The 24,745-nt window shown below is 47.5% G+C and overlaps 2 protein-coding genes across 2 annotated transcripts; one reads left to right on the top strand and one right to left on the bottom strand.

Annotated features, from left to right (window-relative positions):
- Positions 1-244: 244 nt before the first annotated feature.
- Positions 245-3,454, top strand: LOC121005022 (E3 ubiquitin/ISG15 ligase TRIM25-like). The gene is given in 2 exon segments (XM_040437520.1): positions 245-1,243; positions 1,245-3,454. Coding segments are annotated over 2 exon segments (1,659 nt in total). The 5' UTR covers positions 245-250; the 3' UTR covers positions 1,911-3,454.
- Positions 3,455-20,812: 17,358 nt separating this feature from the next.
- Positions 20,813-23,276, bottom strand: LOC121005011 (nuclear factor 7, brain-like). Its single transcript, XM_040437501.1, has 2 exons — positions 21,893-23,276; positions 20,813-21,122 (listed from the first exon to the last, which is right to left on the bottom strand). Exons 1-2 carry the CDS (start codon positions 23,266-23,268, stop codon positions 20,918-20,920), a joined length of 1,581 nt encoding a protein of 526 aa, XP_040293435.1. The 5' UTR covers positions 23,269-23,276; the 3' UTR covers positions 20,813-20,917.
- Positions 23,277-24,745: the final 1,469 nt, after the last annotated feature.

The following is a 24,745-nucleotide window of genomic DNA, read 5'->3' as shown; positions in this document are numbered from 1 at the left end:
CTATAATCTCCAGGTGTTGAACCACTTGAAACGGGTTGTCCCATGACTGATCGCATCAGAAATAATACGACGTTGATAGGCAGTTATACACGCCTCTGAAAGAGAGGTAAAACCCCATATACTATTGAGTCTTTTCAGAAGCAAGGACCGTCCGGTACACACAGAGTTAACATTGCAATGACGTATGCTCCAAGGTCAGCCGCAAACCAGTCAGAACACGCCCCACCGAGATTCCTGCCTCATTTCTACAATGGCGTTTGCAGCCCTGAAAGAAGAGCTGACTTGCTCCATCTGCTTGAATATCTATGCAGATCCCGTATTGCTGAGATGTGGGCACAACTTTTGCCGCTTCTGCATTGATCGTGCGCTGGATTCACAGGAGGCGTTTGGACTCTATAGCTGTCCTGACTGCAGAAGAGAATTCCCGGAGCGTCCTGCATTGCAAAGCAACCTCAAACTACGCAACATAGCAGAATATTTCAATTCTACTCAACCAGCGCAAACAGAGACGGAGGTATTCTGCTCCAACTGTTTAGACGCTCCTGTGCCCGCTGTAATATACTGTCTGCACTGTGAGGTTTCGCTGTGTGATAACCATCTGAGAGTCCACAGCAAGTCTCAAGAACATGTCTTAATGGAGCCCTGTAGTTCCCTGAGGGTGCAGAAATGTCTGTCTCACCACAAAGCCCTCACGTACTATTGTTGTGATGAAAACATCTGCATCTGCGTATCATGTTTGCTGAATGAAAAACACCGGGAACATCAGGTGATCGGTATAAATGAAGCATTTAGGAAGAAAATGGACAAACTGAGAAGTGTAATGGCAAAGGAGGCCTTAATGACAGAAGATGTTGAGGAAAAAATCCAAAATCTTCAGACGCACAAAAAGAACACATCGGCAAAGACTGCACGCTTAACACAGCACGTTAATGTCACCTTTAAGAAAATCAAAAGGCAGTTGGATGACCTAGCAAAGAGAGTCCTGTGTGAGATCGCAAGACGCGAAGAGCAGACCTCACTGTCCATCTCTGATCTGATCCAGCAACTGGACTTGAAGAAGGATGAACTGTCCAGGAAGATGCGTCACATGGAGAAACTGTGTAACATGACCGATCCGCTAAGTTTCCTACAGGATCAAAAAGCTGATGTCAATTACTTCTTTGACCCAGAGTTGAAAGAGCTGTGTGAGAGAGTTGTTAAAATGACCAATGCTGTTAATGACTCGGAAGAGAGTGATCTCAGAGATGGTACAGGTGGGTTTGTCTGGAATTATGGGCGATGTCGGTATAACAAAAGATCTTCTGACCAAAGAAGCTACTGAGATGTTATTAGACGTCAACACCTCTGCCAACTATGATGTTGGCATAAAAAAATATCTTACGTCGAAAGAAGCTACTGAGATATTATTGGACATCAACACCGCTGCCAACAACGTCTGCCTGTCTGGTGACTTAAAAACTGTATCTTGTGCAGAAGTACACCAGAATCGCCCAGAAACAACCCAAAGATTTGAAGAATGCAAAGTATTAAGTACTAGGAGTTTTACATCAGGTCAACATTACTGGGATCTGGATACCTGCAAATCAGGGCATTGGCGAGTGGGCGTGGCCTATGCGAGCATGGAAAGAAGGGGACCTTTCTCTTTAATTGGGAAGAATGAGAAGTCCCTGGGTCTACGAAGGTCTAGTGACAGCTACTTTCTAAGATTTAACGATAGAGAAATCAGGATATATAACAAACCTGTGTGTGACAAAATCAGAGTATATCTTGATTATGATGCTGGGCAGTTGTCCTTTTATCAGCTGAGCGACCCCATTGCTCACATACACACGGTCACTACCACCTTCACTCAGCCCCTTCATGCTGCGTTTGCAGTTTATGATGATGGGTGGATCACATTAAGAAACTAAGGGTGATGCCTAATGACTTACATGACTCAATGGTGATATCAGCAGGTAATTTCCCACACACTAACTAAACTAGAGCTGAGCTCCCAGCATTCCCTGCTTGTTCAGTGTCTGCACATTGCTTTCTCTGGGAGTAAACTGCTCAATGAACCTTAAGTTCATATCACCCCCTCATGATACATGACCAGAAGATGAAAAATAAAAATAAAGAACTAGAACACAATGCAATCAAGTTCAGATGGACAAAGTGTAAACTACTAGTGGTGTTTGGTCAATGATCACACAACCAAGAAGGTGCCCCCTTTATTTTGAGTTCTGCATCAGGGTACATGTTGAAGCAGGGTAACACTGATGCAGCATCATTAGCCCCAAGGCAAAACCTGCTTTCATCACAGAACACTTTTGTTTGCCATTGATGGACGCATCAGAGTCTGCAGGAGGGCTGGAGAGCACCTACTGCCATCATGCACGGTGCAAAGAAACACAGGACCACTACTGGGTGTCACGGTATGGAGCGCCATTAGCTGCCATACCGTTCCCATCTCGTATTCGTGGAGCACTGATCAACCTTCAATATGTCCAGGACATTGTGAAACCAGTCCTACTGCCTTTTTTTGACTCTGGAGACGTGGTGTTCCAACAAGATAACGCCGTCCACACACTGCCCGGGCTACCCAATGTGCTCTTCAGAGTGTCCAGCGTCTCCCCTGGCCAGCTCGATTGCCAGATCTCTCCCAAATCAAGAATACCTGGGACTGGATGGGGCGACAGATCTCCCATGGTACACAAGCGTATTCAGCCCAGGAAACATGCTCCATGTGGGAGCAGTAATTCCTGTACTGAACACTGCTCATCTGAAGTGAACCCTCAGCATCGTGATTTATGATGCTGTGAATTTCCATCTCACCACTGGTCCACTGAACTATAGTCATTGCATTATGTGAGTAAAGTTCAGTAGACCTATGGCAAGATGGGAATTGATAGCATCATAAATCATTACGATGCTGTGAGTTCACTTCAGAGAAGTAGTGTTCAGTCCGGGAAATTCTGCTCCCACACTGAATATGGTCATGTGAAACTGTCCTTAGAGTAACCAGCCATTCAGTGCCAGACAGCTGAGATAATCATGTTAATGGGTGCATGGTTTTGTGACAAGCTTTTTTTGGAAACTTTGCACAGTCACTGCATGTGTCCTAAGTTCTCCTAACCCTTATTGTGGGTCAGTGCTGGTCCCAACAAATCCTGGGGCTGCGACGGTGGAGTTGAAAGGTGTGCTGACCCTCTTTTCCTCACAAACAACCTACGAAATTCTGCATCAATGTTTTTTGTTTTTTTCATATCTTCTGTGATGGTTTCTAGAGAAATATGATGGCTATACACTTTGGAATACAGTAATACTTTAAAAATAACTGAAATGAATAAATGGATGAAACATATAGCACATGCTGTTTGCCTATACGGATCCATCTGACAAATGCATTGAAATACTGGATCCATCTCTCCGGTGTCATCCAGAAAAACGGATCAGGTATAAAAATTTTGGGCATTTTTAAAGGTCTGCACATGCACAGACCGGAAAGCCGGATCAGTTTTGCCAGAACACTTAATGACTAATACACTTCAATGTAAATTAATGCCTGATCCGGCATTCCAGCAAGTGTTCAGTATTTTTGGCCAGAGAGAAAACTGCAGCATGCTGCGGTATTTTCTCCATCTAAAAAACGTAAGAGGGACTGAACTGATGCATACTGAACGGATTGCTCTCCATTCAGAATGCATAAGGATAAAACTGATGAGTTTTTTCCTGATATTGAGCTCCTGTGACGGAACTCAACACCGGAAAAGAAAAATGTTAGTGTGAAAGTACCCTTTTAGACACAACTAAATTAACTACTGCATACTGTACAGCACAAAAGTGGTTTAAACCCAGCGTCAATTTTCTGAGGTTTTTTTCATTACCACCCTGCTTTAATACTAATACTGCCCAAGAATAAAACTACTATAATACTGCCTCCTATGTACAAGAATATAACTACTATAATACTGCTCCTATGTACAAGAATATAACTACTATAATACTGCCTCCTATGTACAAGAATATAACTACTATAATACTGCCTCCTATGTACAAGAATATAACTATTATAATACTGCTCCTATATACAAGAATATAACTACTATAATACTGCTCCTATGTACAAGAATATAACTACTATAATACTGCCTCCTATGTACAAGAATATAACTACTATAATACTGCCTCCTATGTACAAGAATATAACTACTATAATACTGATCCTATGTACAAGAATATAACTACTATAATACTGCCTCCTATGTACAAGAATATAACTACTATAATACTGCCTCCTATGTACAAGAATATAACTACTATAATACTGCCTCCTATGTACAAGAATATAACTACTATAATACTGCCTCCTATGTACAAGAATATAACTACTATAATACTGCCTCCTATGTACAAGAATATAACTACTATAATACTGCCTCCTATGTACAAGAATATAACTACTATAATACTGCCTCCTATGTACAAGAATATAACTACTATAATACTGCCTCCTATGTACAAGAAAATAACTACTATAATACTGCCTCCTACGTACTCCTTGTTCCTAAGAGTTCATTTTTGTGACCTCCACTCGGAGAACAGCTCTCTGTGGGTGAATAGCATCATCATCCGGCATGTTGTCCTTAACCAACCACCCCCCGGCATGCCCCCAAAGGCTTCACCTCCAGTCTGGTTTTACTGGACTTTAGTAAAGTAAAAAAAACAGGACCCCAAGCAGAAACTGAACAGACTCCACTGTAGTCAATGGGATCTGTTCAGATCCGGTCATCTCAGTTATGTGCTGAATCCAGCACTTTGTTGCTTTTTTTTGACTTAACATATCTGTTTCATTTGATTTAGAGATGAGCGAATGTCTCAAAAATTCGATTCGGTCGGTTCGCCAAATTTACCAAAAAGATTCAATTCAATCCAAATTTATTTGTGCAGAATCTCATTAAAAAACGGCTATTTCCTGCCTGCAGAGAGCCTTTATAGTGGTGTAGAACACTGTGCCTTGCAGTAACAGGCATAGGGAGTCTGCTGTGGAAGTGAAACAATAATGTGAGTCAGTATGACATGCAGATGACAGGCGTCGCTCTTAGAATCACTGCACTCTTCACTTATTTGGCAAGTTATAGGGCTAAAACTGACTAAATAACTCAAGTGTGAACTCAGCCTTACAGGTCAATGTTAGCTCCAGGTATAAAGAACCGTGCAGAAGCCCAAGATCCTACTATAGCATGAAAGAGCGCACTCCTTTTACACCGTCGTCAGCTGATGCCTCATAGATTTCTACAGAACCTGTTCTATTAAACACTTATACAAGTAGAGCCTGCCCTGAAAGAGTGGATAGGGTGTCAGCAGTAAGTTTGTGTTGACATCACTGATTATTTTGCCCTTCCTCTGATCCGTCAGAACAATAACCCCCAAAAAACGGATCTTGTCTGTTGAGCATCCGCCAAAACAGAGATGACACGTTTTGTACCCACCTCTGCTTTTGGCTACCACATCATAAGTCAATTCTGATGCAAAATAGGGACCATGTCATACAGGCCTTACAGCTGTTACATAGACAGGATCCGTTGTGTGTCTCATTTTTCCTTCCTTCTGACAGATCAGAAGGGTCAAATAAATGATGATGTCAACCAGGCCAAAAATAGTGTTGAGTTGGCAGCAGCATGAGGAGACCACAGAGTGTTGAGGTGGCAGTAGCATGAGGAGACCACAGAGTGTTGAGGTGGCAGCAGCATGAAGAGACCACAGTGTGGTGAGGTGGCAGAAGCATGAGGAGACCACAGTGTGGTGAGGTGGCAGCAGCATAAGGAGACCACAGTGTGGTGAGGTGGCTGCAGCATGAGGAGACCACAGTGTGGTGAGGTGGCAGCAGAATGAGGAGACCACAGAGTGGTGAGGTGGCAGCAGCATGAGAAGATCACAGAGTGTTCCAGTGACATAGTGGAGAGCAGGCAGCAGCATGAGGAGATCAAAGAGTGGCCCAGTGACAGAGTGGTAAAGGTAGCAGCAGCAGCATGAGGAGACCACATAGTGTTGAGGTGGCAGCAGCATGAGGAGACCACAGAGTGGTGAGATGGGAGCAGCATTAAGGAGACAACAGAGTGGTGAGGTGGCAGCAGCATGAGGAGACCACAGAATGGCCCAGTGACATAGTGGTGAGTTGGCAGCAGCATGAGGATACCACAGAGTGGCCCAGCAACATAGTGGTGAGGTGGGGGCAATACCAGTACCAGCTGAAGATGGTGGGTGGCAGTAGGAGCACCTGGCAGCAGGTGTGTGGCAGCATCAGAATAGTAGCTGAAGCAGGTACCCAGAAGAAACAGGTCTCTTTTGACAAAGTTTAGGTGTGGCACTATGGATGATCTAGTCTGATGCATCAGAAACTGGTGTGTGGAAATCCTGGCTTATCCACGCCTGATTCATCTTCACAAAGGTCAGTTTCTTCACATTTTGGGTGGACAGACGAGTTCTCCTTGGAGTAACAATGGTCCCCGCCGCACTAAACACCCGCTCTGATGCCACACTGTCGGGCAGGAAAGCTTGTCCAGGGCAATCTCGGCCAATTGCGGCCACAAATCCAGTTTGGCTGCCCAGTAGTCCAGCGGATCTTCGATGTGGGGTGGCAGGGTGCAGTCCAAGTATGCCACAACCTGCTGGTTCAGGTTCTGCTCTATGTCTACCTGCTGCTGGTGAGTAGTTTCTTCAGTAGGCGGGTGAAAAAAAAACTGCTCATCAGCGACTCTAGACTAACAGCCGGTTCAGACCTGAGCGTACTGAACGTACGCTCTGTATGGGCGTTTACAATCGCGCGGCGGACACAAGCGAACGCCCATTGTCGCGCGTTCCCGGAAGTCTATGGACGGGAACGCGCGACACTACACCCCAAAGAACCTCCTGAACTTCTTGGGGCGTCGGGCGTTTTACAGCGCGATCGTACGCGCTGTAAAACGCCAGGTGAGAACCATGCCGATAGGGAAGCATTGGTTTCTCCTTGTTGAGCGTTTTACAGCGCGTAGGAACGCGCTGTAAAAGGCTCAGGTCTGAACCGGCTGTTAAGTTGCTGCTGATAGAGCTGGTACTGCTCCTGCTCCCCCACCCCAGCAGCCATGGTAGTGGAACATGAGCGCAGAAGGCTCACCCGGTCAGACCTGCGTGAGGATGGGCGATGACGCACATAGGCAGCGGCCAACTGACTACATAGGATGTCTCAATAGTAGTTCCGTTTGTCCTCTCTCTCAGCGGATGGAAAAAAGGCCCCCATTTTGGACCGGTAGCGAGGGTCTAACATGGTGGAGAGCCAGTAGTCATCCCTCTGCTGAGCATGCATCGGGGCCATTTGCGCAAGGGACTCGGAGGGACTCCCTGCCTCCATCTCCACTGCATACTGCCACGGTGTGTCTGGGTCATCTGCCTCGTCTTCCTCATCACCCTTGTAGCTCCTCCGGCTGCTCCTCCTCCCCTGTTACTGGTGTAGAAAAACCACCCATTTCTCTACGCATTGCTTGTGCTCAAATGTCCTCCTCCTCTAGTTCAGCCCACACAGGGCTCATGTGGCCGTGAGATGTAGTCGCCACGTCTCCTGTCCAGCCAGATTTAGCAGCATCTGTTCTAGGACATGAATCAGTAAAATTACATTGTTGGGGGACGCTGTTCTGCCGCTCCAGCTCAAGGAGGGTGTGCTTCGCGGTGTACGAGTGGCTGAAGTGCATGCAAAGTTTCCTGGACATTTTCAGGATGTCTTGCAGATGGGGTGAAAACTTCAGGAACCGCTTTACAACCAGATCGATTACGTGCGCCATGCAGGGCGAAAGGTTCAGCCCTCCTTGACGCAGCGCCGACACCATGTTCTTCCCATTGTCGGTCACCATGGTTCCAATTTTGAGTTGTCGAGGAGAAAGCCAGGATTCGGTTTTTTGATGAAGGACGCAGAGCAGTTCCTGACCTGTGTGACTCCGTGCAGAACAGAGCGAACAAGGTGCAGAACAGAGTGACACTGCTGTGTCCTGCACATGTGGTATGCTGGAGGAGCACTATGAATTGTCCCTGCAGTGGAGGCTGAGAACACGGTGGAGGATGAGGAGGCAGAGGCGTTTACCCAGTTAGACATAAAGGTCATATATTGTCCTTGACCGTAGATACAGCTCCACACGGCGGCGCTGCCGTGCACTTTGGCAGACACTGACAGGCTCAAGGACTGGCCCACCTTCTGTTCTACATGTGTGTGCAGGGCTGGTACTGCCTTGTTCCAAATAAATGACAGCTTGGGACTCTCTCCACCTTGGCTTGGCACAAGCCATCCGTTCTCTGAAAGATGAGGGATCCACCACTTAAAAACTAAGGGACTGCAGCACCAGCAACTTGGACAGGAGCACGTTCAGCTTCTGTGCCATTGGATGAGTGATCGATAAACAAAATGACTGATGAGGAGTAGGAGCATCAGGACCAGGAGCATCAGGACCAGTAGATGAGAAGGACAGACAGTTCCCTTCGGCTGAGGTGTTGGAGCCTTGACTGCATGAAATTGGGTGCGTGCCACTGGGCGATGCAGCGGTTGCTGCGGCAGGCTGGACCACCACATCGGAGCCACGGTTCTCCCAGGCCACTTTATGGTGACGCTGCAAGTGTTGATGCAGGGCTGTGGTGCCAACATTGGCACCCTGGCCACGCTTCACCTTCTGCCCACAAATTCGGCAAATGGTCATGTTCACTTCCTCCAGCAGCTTAACAAAAAACTGCCACACAGCAGAGTAACAGCCGGTTCAGACCTGAGCGTACTGAACGTACGCTCTGTATGGGCGTTTACAATCGCGCGGCGGACACAAGCGAACGCCCATTGTCGCGCGTTCCCGGAAGTCTATGGACGGGAACGCGCGACACTACACCCCAAAGAACCTCCTGAACTTCTTGGGGCGTCGGGCGTTTTACAGCGCGATCGTACGCGCTGTAAAACGCCAGGTGAGAACCATGCCGATAGGGAAGCATTGGTTTCTCCTTGTTGAGCGTTTTACAGCGCGTAGGAACGCGCTGTAAAAGGCTCAGGTCTGAACCGGCTGTTATGTTGCTGCTGATAGAGCTGGTACTGCTCCTGCTCCCCCACCCCAGCAGCCATGGTAGTGGAACATGAGCGCAGAAGGCTCACCCGGTCAGACCTGCGTGAGGATGGGCGATGACGCACATAGGCAGCGGCCAACTGACTACATAGGATGTCTCAATAGTAGTTCCGTTTGTCCTCTCTCTCAGCGGATGGAAAAAAGGCCCCCATTTTGGACCGGTAGCGAGGGTCTAACATGGTGGAGAGCCAGTAGTCATCCCTCTGCTGAGCATGCATCGGGGCCATTTGCGCAAGGGACTCGGAGGGACTCCCTGCCTCCATCTCCACTGCATACTGCCACGGTGTGTCTGGGTCATCTGCCTCGTCTTCCTCATCACCCTTGTAGCTCCTCCGGCTGCTCCTCCTCCCCTGTTACTGGTGTAGAAAAACCACCCATTTCTCTACGCATTGCTTGTGCTCAAATGTCCTCCTCCTCTAGTTCAGCCCACACAGGGCTCATGTGGCCGTGAGATGTAGTCGCCACGTCTCCTGTCCAGCCAGATTTAGCAGCATCTGTTCTAGGACATGAATCAGTAAAATTACATTGTTGGGGGACGCTGTTCTGCCGCTCCAGCTCAAGGAGGGTGTGCTTTGCGGTGTACGAGTGGCTGAAGTGCATGCAAAGTTTCCTGGACATTTTCAGGATGTCTTGCAGATGGGGTGAAAACTTCAGGAACCGCTTTACAACCAGATCGATTACGTGCGCCATGCAGGGCGAAAAGGTTCAGCCCTCCTTGACGCAGCGCCGACACCATGTTCTTCCCATTGTCGGTCACCATGGTTCCAATTTTGAGTTGTCGAGGAGAAAGCCAGGATTCGGTTTTTTGATGAAGGACGCAGAGCAGTTCCTGACCTGTGTGACTCCGTGCAGAACAGAGCGAACTAGGTGCAGAACAGAGTGACACTGCTGTGTCCTGCACATGTGGTATGCTGGAGGAGCACTATGAATTGTCCCTGCAGTGGAGGCTGAGAACACTGTGGAGGATGAGGAGGCAGAGGCGTTTACCCAGTTAGACATAAAGGTCATATATTGTCCTTGACCGTAGATACAGCTCCACACGGCGGCGCTGCCGTGCACTTTGGCAGACACTGACAGGCTCAAGGACTGGCCCACCTTCTGTTCTACATGTGTGTGCAGGGCTGGTACTGCCTTGTTCCAAATAAATGACAGCTTGGGACTCTCTCCACCTTGGCTTGGCACAAGCCATCCGTTCTCTGAAAGATGAGGGATCCACCACTTAAAAACTAAGGGACTGCAGCACCAGCAACTTGGACAGGAGCACGTTCAGCTTCTGTGCCATTGGATGAGTGATCGATAAACAAAATGACTGATGAGGAGTAGGAGCATCAGGACCAGGAGCATCAGGACCAGTAGATGAGAAGGACAGACAGTTCCCTTCGGCTGAGGTGTTGGAGCCTTGACTGCATGAAATTGGGTGCGTGCCACTGGGCGATGCAGGGGTTGCTGCGGCAGGCTGGACCACCACATCGGAGCCACGGTTCTCCCAGGCCACTTTATGGTGACGCTGCAAGTGTTGATGCAGGGCTGTGGTGCCAACATTGGCACCCTGGCCACGCTTCACCTTCTGCCCACAAATTCGGCAAATGGTCATGTTCACTTCCTCCAGCAGCTTAACAAAAAACTGCCACACAGCAGAGTAACAGCCGGTTCAGACCTGAGCGTACTGAACGTACGCTCTGTATGGGCGTTTACAATCGCGCGGCGGACACAAGCGAACGCCCATTGTCGCGCGTTCCCGGAAGTCTATGGACGGGAACGCGCGACACTACACCCCAAAGAACCTCCTGAACTTCTTGGGGCGTCGGGCGTTTTACAGCGCGATCGTACGCGCTGTAAAACGCCAGGTGAGAACCATGCCCATAGGGAAACATTGGTTTCTCCTTGTTGAGCGTTTTACAGCGCGTAGGAACGCGCTGTAAAAGGCTCAGGTCTGAACCGGCTGTTAAGTTGCTGCTGATAGAGCTGGTACTGCTCCTGCTCCCCCACCCCAGCAGCCATGGTAGTGGAACATGAGCGCAGAAGGCTCACCCGGTCAGACCTGCGTGAGGATGGGCGATGACGCACATAGGCAGCGGCCAACTGACTACATAGGATGTCTCAATAGTAGTTCCGTTTGTCCTCTCTCTCAGCGGATGGAAAAAAGGCCACCATTTTGGACGGGTAGCGAGGGTCTAACATGGTGGAGAGCCAGTAGTCATCCCTCTGCTGAGCATGCATCGGGGCCATTTGCGCAAGGGACTCGGAGGGACTCCCTGCCTCCATCTCCACTGCATACTGCCACGGTGTGTCTGGGTCATCTGCCTCGTCTTCCTCATCACCCTTGTAGCTCCTCCGGCTGCTCCTCCTCCCCTGTTACTGGTGTAGAAAAACCACCCATTTCTCTACGCATTGCTTGTGCTCAAATGTCCTCCTCCTCTAGTTCAGCCCACACAGGGCTCATGTGGCCGTGAGATGTAGTCGCCACGTCTCCTGTCCAGCCAGATTTAGCAGCATCTGTTCTAGGACATGAATCAGTAAAATTACATTGTTGGGGGACGCTGTTCTGCCGCTCCAGCTCAAGGAGGGTGTGCTTCGCGGTGTACGAGTGGCTGAAGTGCATGCAAAGTTTCCTGGACATTTTCAGGATGTATTGCAGATGGGGTGAAAACTTCAGGAACCGCTTTACAACCAGATCGATTACGTGCGCCATGCAGGGCGAAAGGTTCAGCCCTCCTTGACGCAGCGCCGACACCATGTTCTTCCCATTGTCGGTCACCATGGTTCCAATTTTGAGTTGTCGAGGAGAAAGCCAGGATTCGGTTTTTTGATGAAGGACGCAGAGCAGTTCCTGACCTGTGTGACTCCGTGCAGAACAGAGCGAACTAGGTGCAGAACAGAGTGACACTGCTGTGTCCTGCACATGTGGTATGCTGGAGGAGCACTATGAATTGTCCCTGCAGTGGAGGCTGAGAACACGGTGGAGGATGAGGAGGCAGAGGCGTTTACCCAGTTAGACATAAAGGACATATATTGTCCTTGACCGTAGATACAGCTCCACACGGCGGCGCTGCCGTGCACTTTGGCAGACACTGACAGGCTCAAGGACTGGCCCACCTTCTGTTCTACATGTGTGTGCAGGGCTGGTACTGCCTTGTTCCAAATAAATGACAGCTTGGGACTCTCTCCACCTTGGCTTGGCACAAGCCATCCGTTCTCTGAAAGATGAGGGATCCACCACTTAAAAACTAAGGGACTGCAGCACCAGCAACTTGGACAGGAGCACGTTCAGCTTCTGTGCCATTGGATGAGTGATCGATAAACAAAATGACTGATGAGGAGTAGGAGGATGAGGAGCAGGAGCATCAGGACCAGTAGATGAGAAGGACAGACAGTTCCCTTCGGCTGAGGTGTTGGAGCCTTGACTGCATGAAATTGGGTGCGTGCCACTGGGCGATGCAGCGGTTGCTGCGGCAGGCTGGACCACCACATCGGAGCCACGGTTCTCCCAGGCCACTTTATGGTGACGCTGCAAGTGTTGATGCAGGGCTGTGGTGCCAACATTGGCACCCTGGCCACGCTTCACCTTCTGCCCACAAATTCGGCAAATGGTCATGTTCACTTCCTCCAGCAGCTTAACAAAAAACTGCCACACAGCAGAGTATGGCATTCCCCCCCCCCCCCCCCCCAACACTCCTCGCCGACTACCTGCTACCGCTGCCTCTGTGAACCCCTGCACAGATACCTTCCAGGCGGGTAGGCTCCTGTGAAGTGGGTGGTCTACCCCAGGCGCATTTGGCCCCCCCCCCCCCCCTACTTCCCACTGCTGCCATCCAGGGGCAGATTAAGTGCATTATAGGCCTGTCTACTGAACTTGGGCCCCTCCCTCCATTTTAGTTTAGGTGTTTTTTTTTGTATGAAGAGGCTGCAGGGCTTCGTAAGCGCCACAGTCTCTTCCTAGACCATATGACCTTTCCAGACAAAAAAAATACCCCAAATTGGCTCCTAATCTATAAAATTTGGTCGCCAAATTTAAAATACATATAATTATGATAAAAAAAGACTTGGAGGAGAATACAGCACCACATACCTCTAACATCCAGAGACATCTCCTGTCATGTAGATCTTCTCTTTCCTCTTCTCCTCTGTTTGACCCAGACCCCCATGACAAATTCTTTCACCCGCATCTTGTCTCTGCAGAGTTTGTTATACAGACACGCTAGATTTCTAAATTTTTCTATCACCCTCCCCATCCTGGTGTCCCGACAATGTCATCCTGCTGCCACTCCCAATACTGTGCCCGTGGTGCTCCCCAATGCCCCAGGTACTATACTGGTGAAAAAATAGTGACCCCAGTAGACCTAATCGGGGTAATTTATCAAACTGGTGTAAAGTAGAACTGGATTTCCAAAGGAGCTGTCAAAACTGAAAGGTGGAATCTGATTGGTTGCGATCGGCAACTAAGCCAGTTTTACTGTACACCAGTTTGATTAATGACCCCCAATGTCCCTATAGTGTCTACAGCAATTATAATGTCCCCTAGAGTGCCCCCAGTAATAATAACACCCAATATTGTGCTCCAGGTAATAATCCCTGTCCCCAAAAATAATGTCCCTGTAATAGAAATGCCACTACAGTGCCTCCCCAATAGCAACGTCCCCCACACTGCCCCCACATAGTAATTTTCCCCCACACAGTAATTTCCCACACTGCCCCATATAGTAATATCCCCCACATGGTAATTTGGCCCCACACTGCCCCATATAGTAATTTGCCCCCACACAGTAATACCACCCATAATAATTTCCCCCCACATAGCCAGCCTCAATATAGTAATGTGCCCCCGAATAACTGTACCTTAACTAATATGTCCTCCTGTGCCCCCCCATGTGCCAGCTATGGGGGACATTAAAAAACAACAAACAAAAACAAAAACTAAAAGCTCAATACTCACCTATGAGTGTCCAGGCGCGCGATGGCAAGTGTGCACACGTCAGTGTGCTGCATCCCGGTACAGGCGCGTGATGACATCATCACACACGCCTGTGCCGGGATTTCACTACCGCATAGGCCTGCAAGCTGCCACCCTCTTTTCCTGATGATGATGAAGCCCCTTCTTCACCCTGCTCCCACGTGCGATGGGCTACATAATCCTCATCTGCTACTGTCTGCACGTCACTGATGGCCAGGAGCCTGACCGCTCGCAACACCAGCTCCCACGCGACTCGCATCATCACTACTTGCCCATCTACCCGAGGAAGCGACGCATGTCTCCTCCAGATCTTGGCTGGGCAGTAGCTGCTGACTGTCCTCTAGTAGCTCGTCCTCGCTGAAAAGGCATATAAAATACTTCTCGCGCTGAGGGAACAGAGAATGACAGAGGCAGGTTGAGGCATTAAGTGCATGATGGGCCCCTCCCTCCATTTTAGTTTATTTTATTTTTTCTATATGAAGAGGCTGTGGTGCTTTGTGAGCGCCAGAGTCTCTTCCTAGGCCATATGACATCACATTCATCGTTACATGGCCTAGGTGCAGCTCAGTTCCATCCGAGTGATTGGGGCTGAGCTGCAATACCAAGCGCAGTGCTATCAAATGACAGCGCTGAGCAAAGAGGCTGCGGCGCTCACTGGAACATCGCGGTCTCCACAAACAGATTATTGGCTAGGGTGCCAGGAGTCGGTCCCCCACCAATCTCATATTGATGAACTATCCTGAGGCCATCAATATATAAATCCCAGAGAACCTTGTGCTATCTGTAGTGTAATATACGACTGCAAAAATACCCAGGAGCCATTGGCTCTGAAACTGAAAGAGTTAGGAGCCAAATTAAATTTTTAGTTGCCAAATTTAAAATACATACAGTATTTTTCGCTTTATAAGACGCACCCCAGGTTTAGAGGAGGAAAATAATAAAATATTTTCAACCTAAAGGTGGGCTAAAACATGTGCAGTACATGGGTGCACACCTATGGATGAAGGGGGTTATAGTCATATAATATAAAACACTGTCCAGTGTACCGTAATTCACCTGTGTTATAACCCCCCTCATCCATAGGAATGCACCCATGTACTGCAGTGCATGAGTGTGTTCCTATAGATGAGGGGGCTTATGGTCATATTTAATATACAAAGGTCAATTATGGTACAATCCCTGGTCAGTGTTAATAATAAATGTGACTATAACCCCCCTCATCCACAGAAATTCACCCATGCACTGCTGCACATGGGTGTATTCCTATGAATGAGGGGGGTTATAGTCACATTTAATGCAAACACTTAGGCCAATAATAGTACAGCTCCTGGACAGTGTTTATATTAAATGTGACTATAACCCCCCTCATCCTAAAGAGTTCATCCAGGTACTGCAGTACATGGGTGTATTCCTATAGATGAGGAGAGGTTAGAGCCATATGTAATACGTATCTGTCCAGGTCGGCCCTTGAGCTCCCCTTCTTTATATCCAGGCCGTCCTATTAAACATGCGTGCTGGCGGCATTTCGCTTCAATGACCGCCGCCCGCCCCACACTTCCTACTAGAGGGCGCCGCCTCACATTATTAACACTGGGAGGTGCGTCTCTAGATATCAGCCTGCAATGTGACGGCCATATTTCTGGGCACGTTTGCTTTATAAGACGCATTGACTTCTTCTGAAAAAAGTGCGTCTTATAAAGCGAAAAATACGGTAAATTATAATTTAAAAAAGACTTGGAGGAGAAGATGAGACGCAGATTTGCCCCAGAACGCCATGACTAATTCTTCCACCGCATCTCGTCTCTACAGAGTTTGTTACAGACATGTTAGATTTCTCATAATTGGGGTCATTTATCAAACTAGTGTAAAGTACAATTGGCTTAGTTGCCCATAGCAACCAAATTCCATCTTTCATTTTCAAAAGGAGCTGTCTAAAATTAAAAGTGGAATCTGGTTGCTATGGGCAACTAAGCCAGTTCTACATTACACCAGTTTGATAAATGACCCCCAAATATCCCTATAGTGCAGCGATGGCCAAACTGCAACCCAAAACCCACTTATTTATCACAACGTGCCAACACGGCAATTTAACCTGAATACTACAGTCCAATATAGTATATTTTCCATGTACTTTACATTTAGCTATAATAGCCTGCCTGCATTCATTGCTCTGCCTGTGCCGATGAATGGCAGGAAAAGACTTAGGGTACTTTCACACTAGCGTTATTCTTTTCCGGTATTGAGTTCCGTCCTAGGGGCTCAATACTGGAAAAGAACTGATCAGTTTCATCCTAATGCATTCTGAATGGAGAGCATCCGTTCATTATGCATCAGGATGTCTTCAGTTCAGTCAATCTAACGATATTTGGCCAGAGAAAATACCGCAGCATGCTACAGCATTAATGTCGGATCCGGCATGCGCAGACCTTTAAAAATGCAAAAAAATAAATACCGGATCAGTTTTTCCGGATGACACCGGAGAGACGGATCCGGTGTTTCAATGCATTTGTTAGACGGATCCGCCTCCGGATCCATCTACAAATGCTATCAGTTTGCACACGGATTTCCGCATCCGGCAGGCAGTTCCGGCGACTGAACTGCCTACCGGATCTTCAGAACGCAAGTGTGAAAGTACCCTAAGGCATATTGGTAACCCATAGACTTTTTCCAGGGCGTGGGTGCCAACAGAGAGGGCTCTGAGTGCCGCCTCTGGCACCCGTGCCATAGGTTCGCCACCACTGCTATAGTGTCTACAGCAATTATAATGTCCCCTAGAGTGCCCCCAGTAATAATATCATGTATTGTGCTCCAGGTAATAATGCCTGTATAGTGTCCCTGAAAAATAATGTCCCCTAATATGTCCTTGTAATAGAAATGCCTACCCAATACCAATATAGTTCCTACCCAATACCAACATCCCGCACACTACCCCCATATAGTAGTTTGCACCCACACTGCCCCTACAGTATTTATTCCCCCCACAGTAGTAATTTTACCCCACACTGCCCCCACAGTATTAATTGTCCCCCACACTGCCCCAACAGTAATAATTTCCCCCACGTAGTAGTTTGCCCCCCACTGTCCCTTCAGTAATATTCTTTTCTGCCTCCCAGTAATGTTCCCCAAAGTTGGCACACAAAAAATAAAATAAATAAAAGCTAATACTTACCTGTGTCCCAGTCGGCACTCACTCGTAGATGGTAGGCAGGCGCGCATACACGTCAGTGTGCTGCGTCCAGACCCAGGCGCGCAATGGTGTCATCACGCCCGCCTGCGCCAAAATTTTACTACCGCATAGGCTTCAGGCCTATTAGGCCTGAAGCCCATAGCGGTGATCGGGGGGCAGGGAACTATGCGCTCCCGTGCCCCGCCGTAGTTTGTGGGCGTTTGGGTCGGCGTTGGCCCCCCAGCGATGCCGGGCCTACAGACTTAAACGCCCCCAATTATAATCCGCCACTGGGTTGAGGACAGTTGGGGGCACAGGGCCTGCTTCTGGGCCATGCCAACTAAGCGTCGTGTGAGAGGAACCGACTCTTGGCTGGGGGTGTCTGATGTCACTTGCGACGAAGTCGAAGATCGAGTCAACCATTCAAGCACCGCTGGGTTGCTGACACGACCGCTAGATGACACTGGGAGCTTAGGCCTCTCGCTGCGACTCCTGCTGCCACCCCCCTTCTTCTGCTGCTACTTCTGCCTGCGACAGAAACATTTTGGCCACTGCCTGTTCCTTTGAAGGGCCTGTCACTTGTCTGTCTGACATACTGTATGATAAAAGAATTAAATTAAAAGTAAAATAATACACCCCAAAAAAGGCTGTACAATGTAACATCACCGCAGAACGGCAATTAAGACGTATTTTTTTTCCCTATTAATATACCCCCCCCAAAAAAAATAATAAAAAATAATAATGTCAATTCACCGCAGAACAGCGAATATAACGTACGTATATTTCCCATTAATACACCCCGTAAATGGCTGTATCACACAGAACTTGCACCCCAATCATAAGGTTTGCTGGAATTAGTGATGTATCTGCAATGGGCCCTTTATGTAATGCGACCCAGGTATAGGAATGCGAGTGGTATAGGGCAGCCTTAAATGTTCCTTTATGTGTGTCACGGTGCTCCTACCTGGATACGGCTGGACCCCTGGCTTTGGCTCCGAAGCAATAAATAGGGGGAATAATTGAGGGATTTGTAAGAAAGATTGAGTCCAGACCTTGTATATAGTTAAACAGCAGCTTTACTTGAATAAACCCCAGGGATACCCCAGACGACGCGGCAACCGTACGTTGCACAAAGACTTCACAAGACCACTGAAGGTGCACTGTAGCAGCTGATACTGTAATTTGTGAGGTGTAGTATCCATTCATTGGATTTTTTTCCAGCAATTCCCACAGATAAACAGATTTTTGCAGTGTGACAGGGCATTATCCTACTGAATGAGGCCACTGCCATTAGGAAATATCAACACCATGGAAAGGTATAAAAGCTGCAATGTCCTGACAACGATCTGACACCTAGCACAGCCAGTAGTAACCTTTTTAGCAATTTGTAATACAGTGCTTATCCTGTAGGATTGGACTAGGCAGGCTATCCTTAACTCCACATGTGCCGTGATCCTTAGGTGGCCATGACTAGAGGACCATAACAAGGACAAGGACCCATGGGGCACCACACCACCATGACCACCTTTGGTAGCACGAATAGAGAAGCTTATGATTATGTTGGTTTTCATAATTCAAAAGGGATAATGCACACAGTGATGCCACAATGAAGTTAAGGTTTAAAGGCTATGTAAACCTTATTATTGCATTGTACTCATTTTGAGCGAAGATTTTTTTCAATTGGTCTTATTAAAAATAGGGAGCCCTTTTTTCTGTACATAGCTGAGGTGCTCTGGTAGCAGCCTCTGGATTTTCTCTCTTTTCTGTTAGTTGGAGAGCTGACAGCTCATTATCTCTGACATTATAAACCCTCATTATAGCTCAGTTCTGATAAGAATGTGGCTTAAATAAGTGTTTATGACCTTTTAGTAGTTTAGAGATAAGGGGCACAAAGTGAAAGTGAAAGTACCAGTCACACAGCTAGAAAAACAATTAACCCTTTGTGACTGAACGGCTTAATATTGTTAAAGGGATTCTGTCATGAGATTTGAGCCCTATAAGCTAAACATATGGCCATGTCCGTACTAATAACATGAATCCTAAACTGCCCTTATTAAACCTGCTTGTGGCTCTATTAGCCCAAAAAACAGTTTTTTATAAGCTGTCACTCACCTACCTAAGGTGCCCAAGGGGTTTTACGTTAACCCAGGGTGCCCGCCCGCACCCCTCGCCGACTTCCTCACCTCAGCCCCGCCTCCGCAATCCTCCAGTCCCTCTGCTAGATCTGGCGCCTGCGCACTAAGCTTAGCCTGATGCGCCGCGGACTCCTGGCAGCGGCTTCGTTCAGCGAAGTGCACATGCGCATGCGCCCCGAGCCAGACACTAGAGCCGCCCAACATGTCACTCTGTAACTGACTGAGGGTAAGAGAAGCACTTCGGGCACGCGCGCAGCTCACCTTTAGGTCTTCAAGTCTTTTTTTTTTTTTTTATTTCTACTTTGTCCCAGCCCCATTACTGGGAAGGGGTGTGGCACCCAATGACATTTTTGGGGTGAAGCAAGTAGCCACCCTACCAATATGCTTATGCCATAAATTAAATTGTCCATGTAAGAACAAGGACAGATCTGACAAGTTACAACTAAAATACATTGCTTATTGTAACGGTCTTCTACTCCAGAGCTGCATTCACAGTTCTTCAAACCCAAAATCTCACAGCACAGAGCTTTCTCCTGTGATTTCCATTCTGGGAAGTATAATACGGAAATATAGCAATGTACAGAATCTGATGTAAGTAAATCTCTTAGCTCTGCTAAGCTGTTAGGTGCTTGACCATTTCCAAAAGCCCCTAGAAGAACAGTGAGTGCAGCTCTGGAGTATAATACAGGATAAGTAATGTATGTACACAGTGACTCCACCAGCAGAATAGTGAGTGCAGCTCTGGAGTATAATACATGATGTAACTCAGGATCAGTACAGGATAAGTAATGTAATGTATGTACACAGTGACTCCACCAGAAAAACAGTGAGTGCAGCTCTGGAGTATAATACAGGATGCAACTCAGGATCAGTACAGGATAAGTAATGTAATGTATGTACACAGTGACTCCACCAGCAGAATAGTGAGTGCAGCTCTGGAGTATAATACAGGATGTAACTCAGGATCAGTTCAGAATAAGTAATGTATGTACACAGTGATTCCACCAGCAGAATAGTGAGTGCAGCTGTGGAGTATAATACAGGATGTAACTCAGGATCAGTACAGGATAAGTAATGTAATGAATGTACACAGTGATTCCACCAGCAGATTAGTGAGTACAGCTCTGGAGTATAATACAGGATATATATCAGGATCAGTACAGGATAAGTAATGTAATGTATGTACACAGTGACTGCACCAGCAGAATAGTGAGTGCAGCTCTGGAGTATAATACAGGATATAACTAAGGATCAGTACAGGATAAGTAATGTATGTACACAGTGACTGCACCAGCAGAATAGTGAGTGCAGCTCTGGAGTATAATACAGGATCAGTGTAAAACATAAAAATGCATATAAAAAGTCACAACAATTTATGTAGATCTCAATTTCAGTATTTACACATTGTTTTCATTAGAGGATTTGAGCTGTGAAATAAATGAACATGAAAAAATCTAATTGTCATGTGATATCCTTCATTGTTAATAGTCACATTTCTCTCTGTATTAGGATCCTCTCTGGTTACTGACTATTGTATCTATTGGACATTCAAACAAGCCTAACTTAAGACCCTCCCCCAAGCATTAGACCACACAACGATCACTGGGTACAGAGCCTCGGTGAAGGTGGCATTGTAAGTATATAAGTGTCTCATCGAGTCGTCCAGCTCATAGAAAGACAGCTGTCCAGCCATATAATCCAGATAGATCCTCACTTTATAGCAGGTAGGTCGGTATACTAATGGGATTTCTTTCCGGTCATGTCTTAGGCCTCTTTCACACTTGCGTTGTTGGGATCCGGCATGCACTTCCGTTGCCGGAGGTGCCTGCCGGATCCGTAACAACGCAAGTGTACTGAAAGCATTTGAAGACGGAACCGTCTTCCAAATGCTTTCAGTGTTACTATGGCACCCAGGATGCTATTAAAGTCCTGGTTGCCATAGTAGGAGCGGGGAGCGGGGGAGCGGTATACTTACAGTCCGTGCGGCTCCCGGGGCGCTCCAGAATGACGTCAGAGCGCCCCATGCGCATGGATGACGTGATCCATGTGATCACATGATCCATGCGCTTGGGGCGCCCTGACGTCACTCTGGAGCGCCCGGGGAGCCGCACGGACGGTAAGTATACTGCTCCCCCGCTCCCCGCTACACTTACCATGGCTGTCAGGACTTTAGCGTCCCGGTAGCCATGGAAACTATTCAGAAAAAGCTAAACGTCGGGTCCGGCAATGCGCCGAAACGACGTTTAGCTTAAGGCCGGATCCGGATCAATGCCTTTCAATGGGCATTGATCCCGGATCCGGCCTTGCGGCAAGTCTTCAGGATTTTTGGCCGGAGCAAAAAGCGCAGCATGCTGCGGTATTTTCTCCGGCCAAAAAACGTTCCGTACCGGAACTGAAGACATCCTGATGCATCCTGAACGGATTACTCTCCATTCAGAATGCATTAGGATAATCCTGATCAGTATTCTTCCGGCATAGAGTCCCGACGACGGAACTCTATGCCGGAAGACAATAACGCAGGTGTGAAAGAGCCCTTACTGAATACTGATTCTCAAACCTACGCAGACCCCACGACTTATTATTATTTCCAATTAGGGAATCATTTCCTTTTCTTCCTATACTTGCATAGGTCATTCCCACTCTCCATCCTCCCTCCTTACTTACTTCTACATCCCAGTAAAGTCTTCCATCAGAGAAGCCCTCCTTGCCCAAAACTATATCTTTCTCAAATCTATCAGGTGTTTCTGGACGACCCAGAGTTCCACTTTTCCAGGAAGCCATTTTCAGGTCATCTGAGATATGTACATCATTAGAAGCGGTGTTCTCATCCAGCAATATGCCAGAAGCCTCCTGCACATAGTAGCCCTTCTGTAGGCTTGACATGATGTTCAGCATACCAGAGATCAGGGTCTGGCTGATCACATCTTCAGCCAGATCATCAGGTTCAATTGTTTTGAGGTTCCTGTCATCATCCACCACATGAGCAAAGTCCTCTCTGTCTGCTTGTAGGTAGAGTAAGGGATAAGTCATCTCACATAGCTCCTTGATCGTACATATATTCCTGGACAGACTGTCCTGCTTTGATTCCAGCTGTTGGATTAGATCAGAGACCGTTAGTGACACCTGTTCTTGTTGCTTGAAGATCTCGTTCACAACCTGAGTCTCCAAGTTATCTAGCTTCGTCCTAAAGTCTCTAAACTGGATGCCGATTCTCACTAGAATACTGGCTGCTTTTTCGGAGATGTTCCTTAGATGATCCTGGAGACACCGGACTCGCTCTTCAATCTTTTTACTTTCTTCAAAGATACAGTCCCGAATAATCCTTAGTTTTTCTTTTTCCTGTTTAAAGGCTTCATTCAATAATTCAACTTTGTGTCCTCTGTGCTTCTCGCCCAGGCAACAAGAAACACACAAACACTCAGCATCCTCAGCGCAGTAATACAGGAGGACCTTCTTGTGCAGAGAACATTTACTGTTCTTGAAGGACTTTGTTGGTTGGATTAAGGCATGTTCTGGGGACTTGCTGTGTACGGTCAGGTGAAGGTCACACAGCGAAGCTTCACACAATAGGCATGTTTTAGTAGCAAGCACAGGAGTGTGAACACAGTAGGTACAAAATACCTCACCCTCTTCCTGTTCCTCCTGAGAAAGGACATGCTCTGCTATGTTACACAGCGTGGTGTTCCTCTGCAGCACAGGGCGTTCCTGAAACTCAGTTCTGCATTGAGGACAGGTAAAGGCTGCAGATCTCTCTTGTGTATCTAGCACAGCCTCAATACATTCCTGGCAGTAGTTGTGTCCACATTTCAGTGTTGCAGGATCAGTGAAGAGGTTTAGGCAGATAGGACAGGTCAGTTCTTCTTTCAGATCAACAGAAGCCATTGCTGTACGGTAGCGGATAAACTCCATACAGGAAACGGACCTCCTGACGTCACTGGGTCATGTGACATTCTCTTGTCACGTGACTCTGAATCGGCAGCATAAATAGAAGGGTGGGGAAGCTGGAGAGTTTGCAGAGCAGGTGACGGATGGCTGCTCATCACTCATACTCATAGAGGGGGGTAGAGAGTGTCTGTCAGTGCTGGAGGTACCTGTGTGTGCTGTGGTCGAGAACTGTATGCAGAGGTGGGGGCCGTGTAATAGTGTATGAAGAGGAGGGGGGGGGCGATAATATTGTATGCAGGGGCGGGTGGGGTGCGGTGTCATCCTGTATGCAGGGCGGTTGTTGTGTAATTTTGTATGCGGGGGGGGGCGCTGTGTCATTTTGTATGCGGGGGGGGCGCTGTGTCATTTTGTATGCGGGGGGGTGCGCTGCGCTGCGTAATCTTGTATGCGGGAGACGCTGTGTAATTTTGTATGCGGGGGGGGGACGGGACACTGTGTAATCTTGTATGCGGGGGGCGCTGTGTAATATTGTATGCGGGAGGCACTGTGTAATCTTGTATGCGGGGGGGGGGGGGCACTGCGTAATCTTGTATGCAGGGGGCGCTGCGTAATCTTGTATGCGGGGGGGGGCGCTGTGTAATCTTGTAGGGGGGGGGGGGGGGGGCGCGCTGTGTAATTTTGTATGTGGGGGTCGCTTTGCAATTTTGTATGCAGGTTGCTATCTGGGGAGGCCACATTGTATGTGACATGTTTTACTGAATACAGCAGGTTTTCGGTATGTTCTCCGTACCAGATATTTATTCATATATATTTTCTACTGTACAAGTCGAAGTGAAAGCTGCCGGTTTTACTTTTTAATAAAAACTTATTGTTGAACCCCAAAAAATGTTTTCTATATATATTTTTGTTCATTTCTCTATTTTTTAGACGTTGTTTTTTTATTTATTTATTGATTGGCGTTCTTCTGTGTTCTAGGCGCTTGTAGCTGTGCATAGAGATAGGCGCAGACGTCTATAATGGTTAGTGTTGAGCGAAGCTTCAGATGCTTCATCCAAAACTTCGGACTAATACTGTGCAGTCTTAGAATGTATGGGCTCCGATAAGCTGAAATAAGTTATTTACGAAGTCACGCAAGACTCCATTGAATAACTCAGGTAGTTGCTTTTTAAAGTGGAAAAACACTTTAAAACTTTAAAGCTGAACTCGGCTTCGGCTCAGAGGTACTAGACGGGACCGAAGCAGAGTTCGGTTACAAGTTTTAAAGTGGTTTTCCACTTTAAAAATCAACTACCTGAGTGATTGAATGAAGTCTCGCGCGACTTCGTGAATAACTTACTTTGGCTCCTCGGAGTAGGGTTGGGCATATACCGGTATCACGATATACCGCGGTATTAAAAAAAACGGCGATATCGCTGTTTCCAAAATACCGCAGTATTTTGTGACGTCATCAAAGCGGTCAGCTCACATTGTGCGCTGACCGCTTCTAAACGTGCGCCCGCCC

This window comes from Bufo bufo, chromosome 6, assembly GCF_905171765.1.
Source record: "Bufo bufo chromosome 6, aBufBuf1.1, whole genome shotgun sequence".
In the NCBI taxonomy this organism is placed as follows: Eukaryota; Metazoa; Chordata; class Amphibia; order Anura; family Bufonidae; genus Bufo; species Bufo bufo.
Note: the sequence above shows the minus strand (reverse complement) of the source record. Positions and strands in the feature narration are given on the sequence as shown.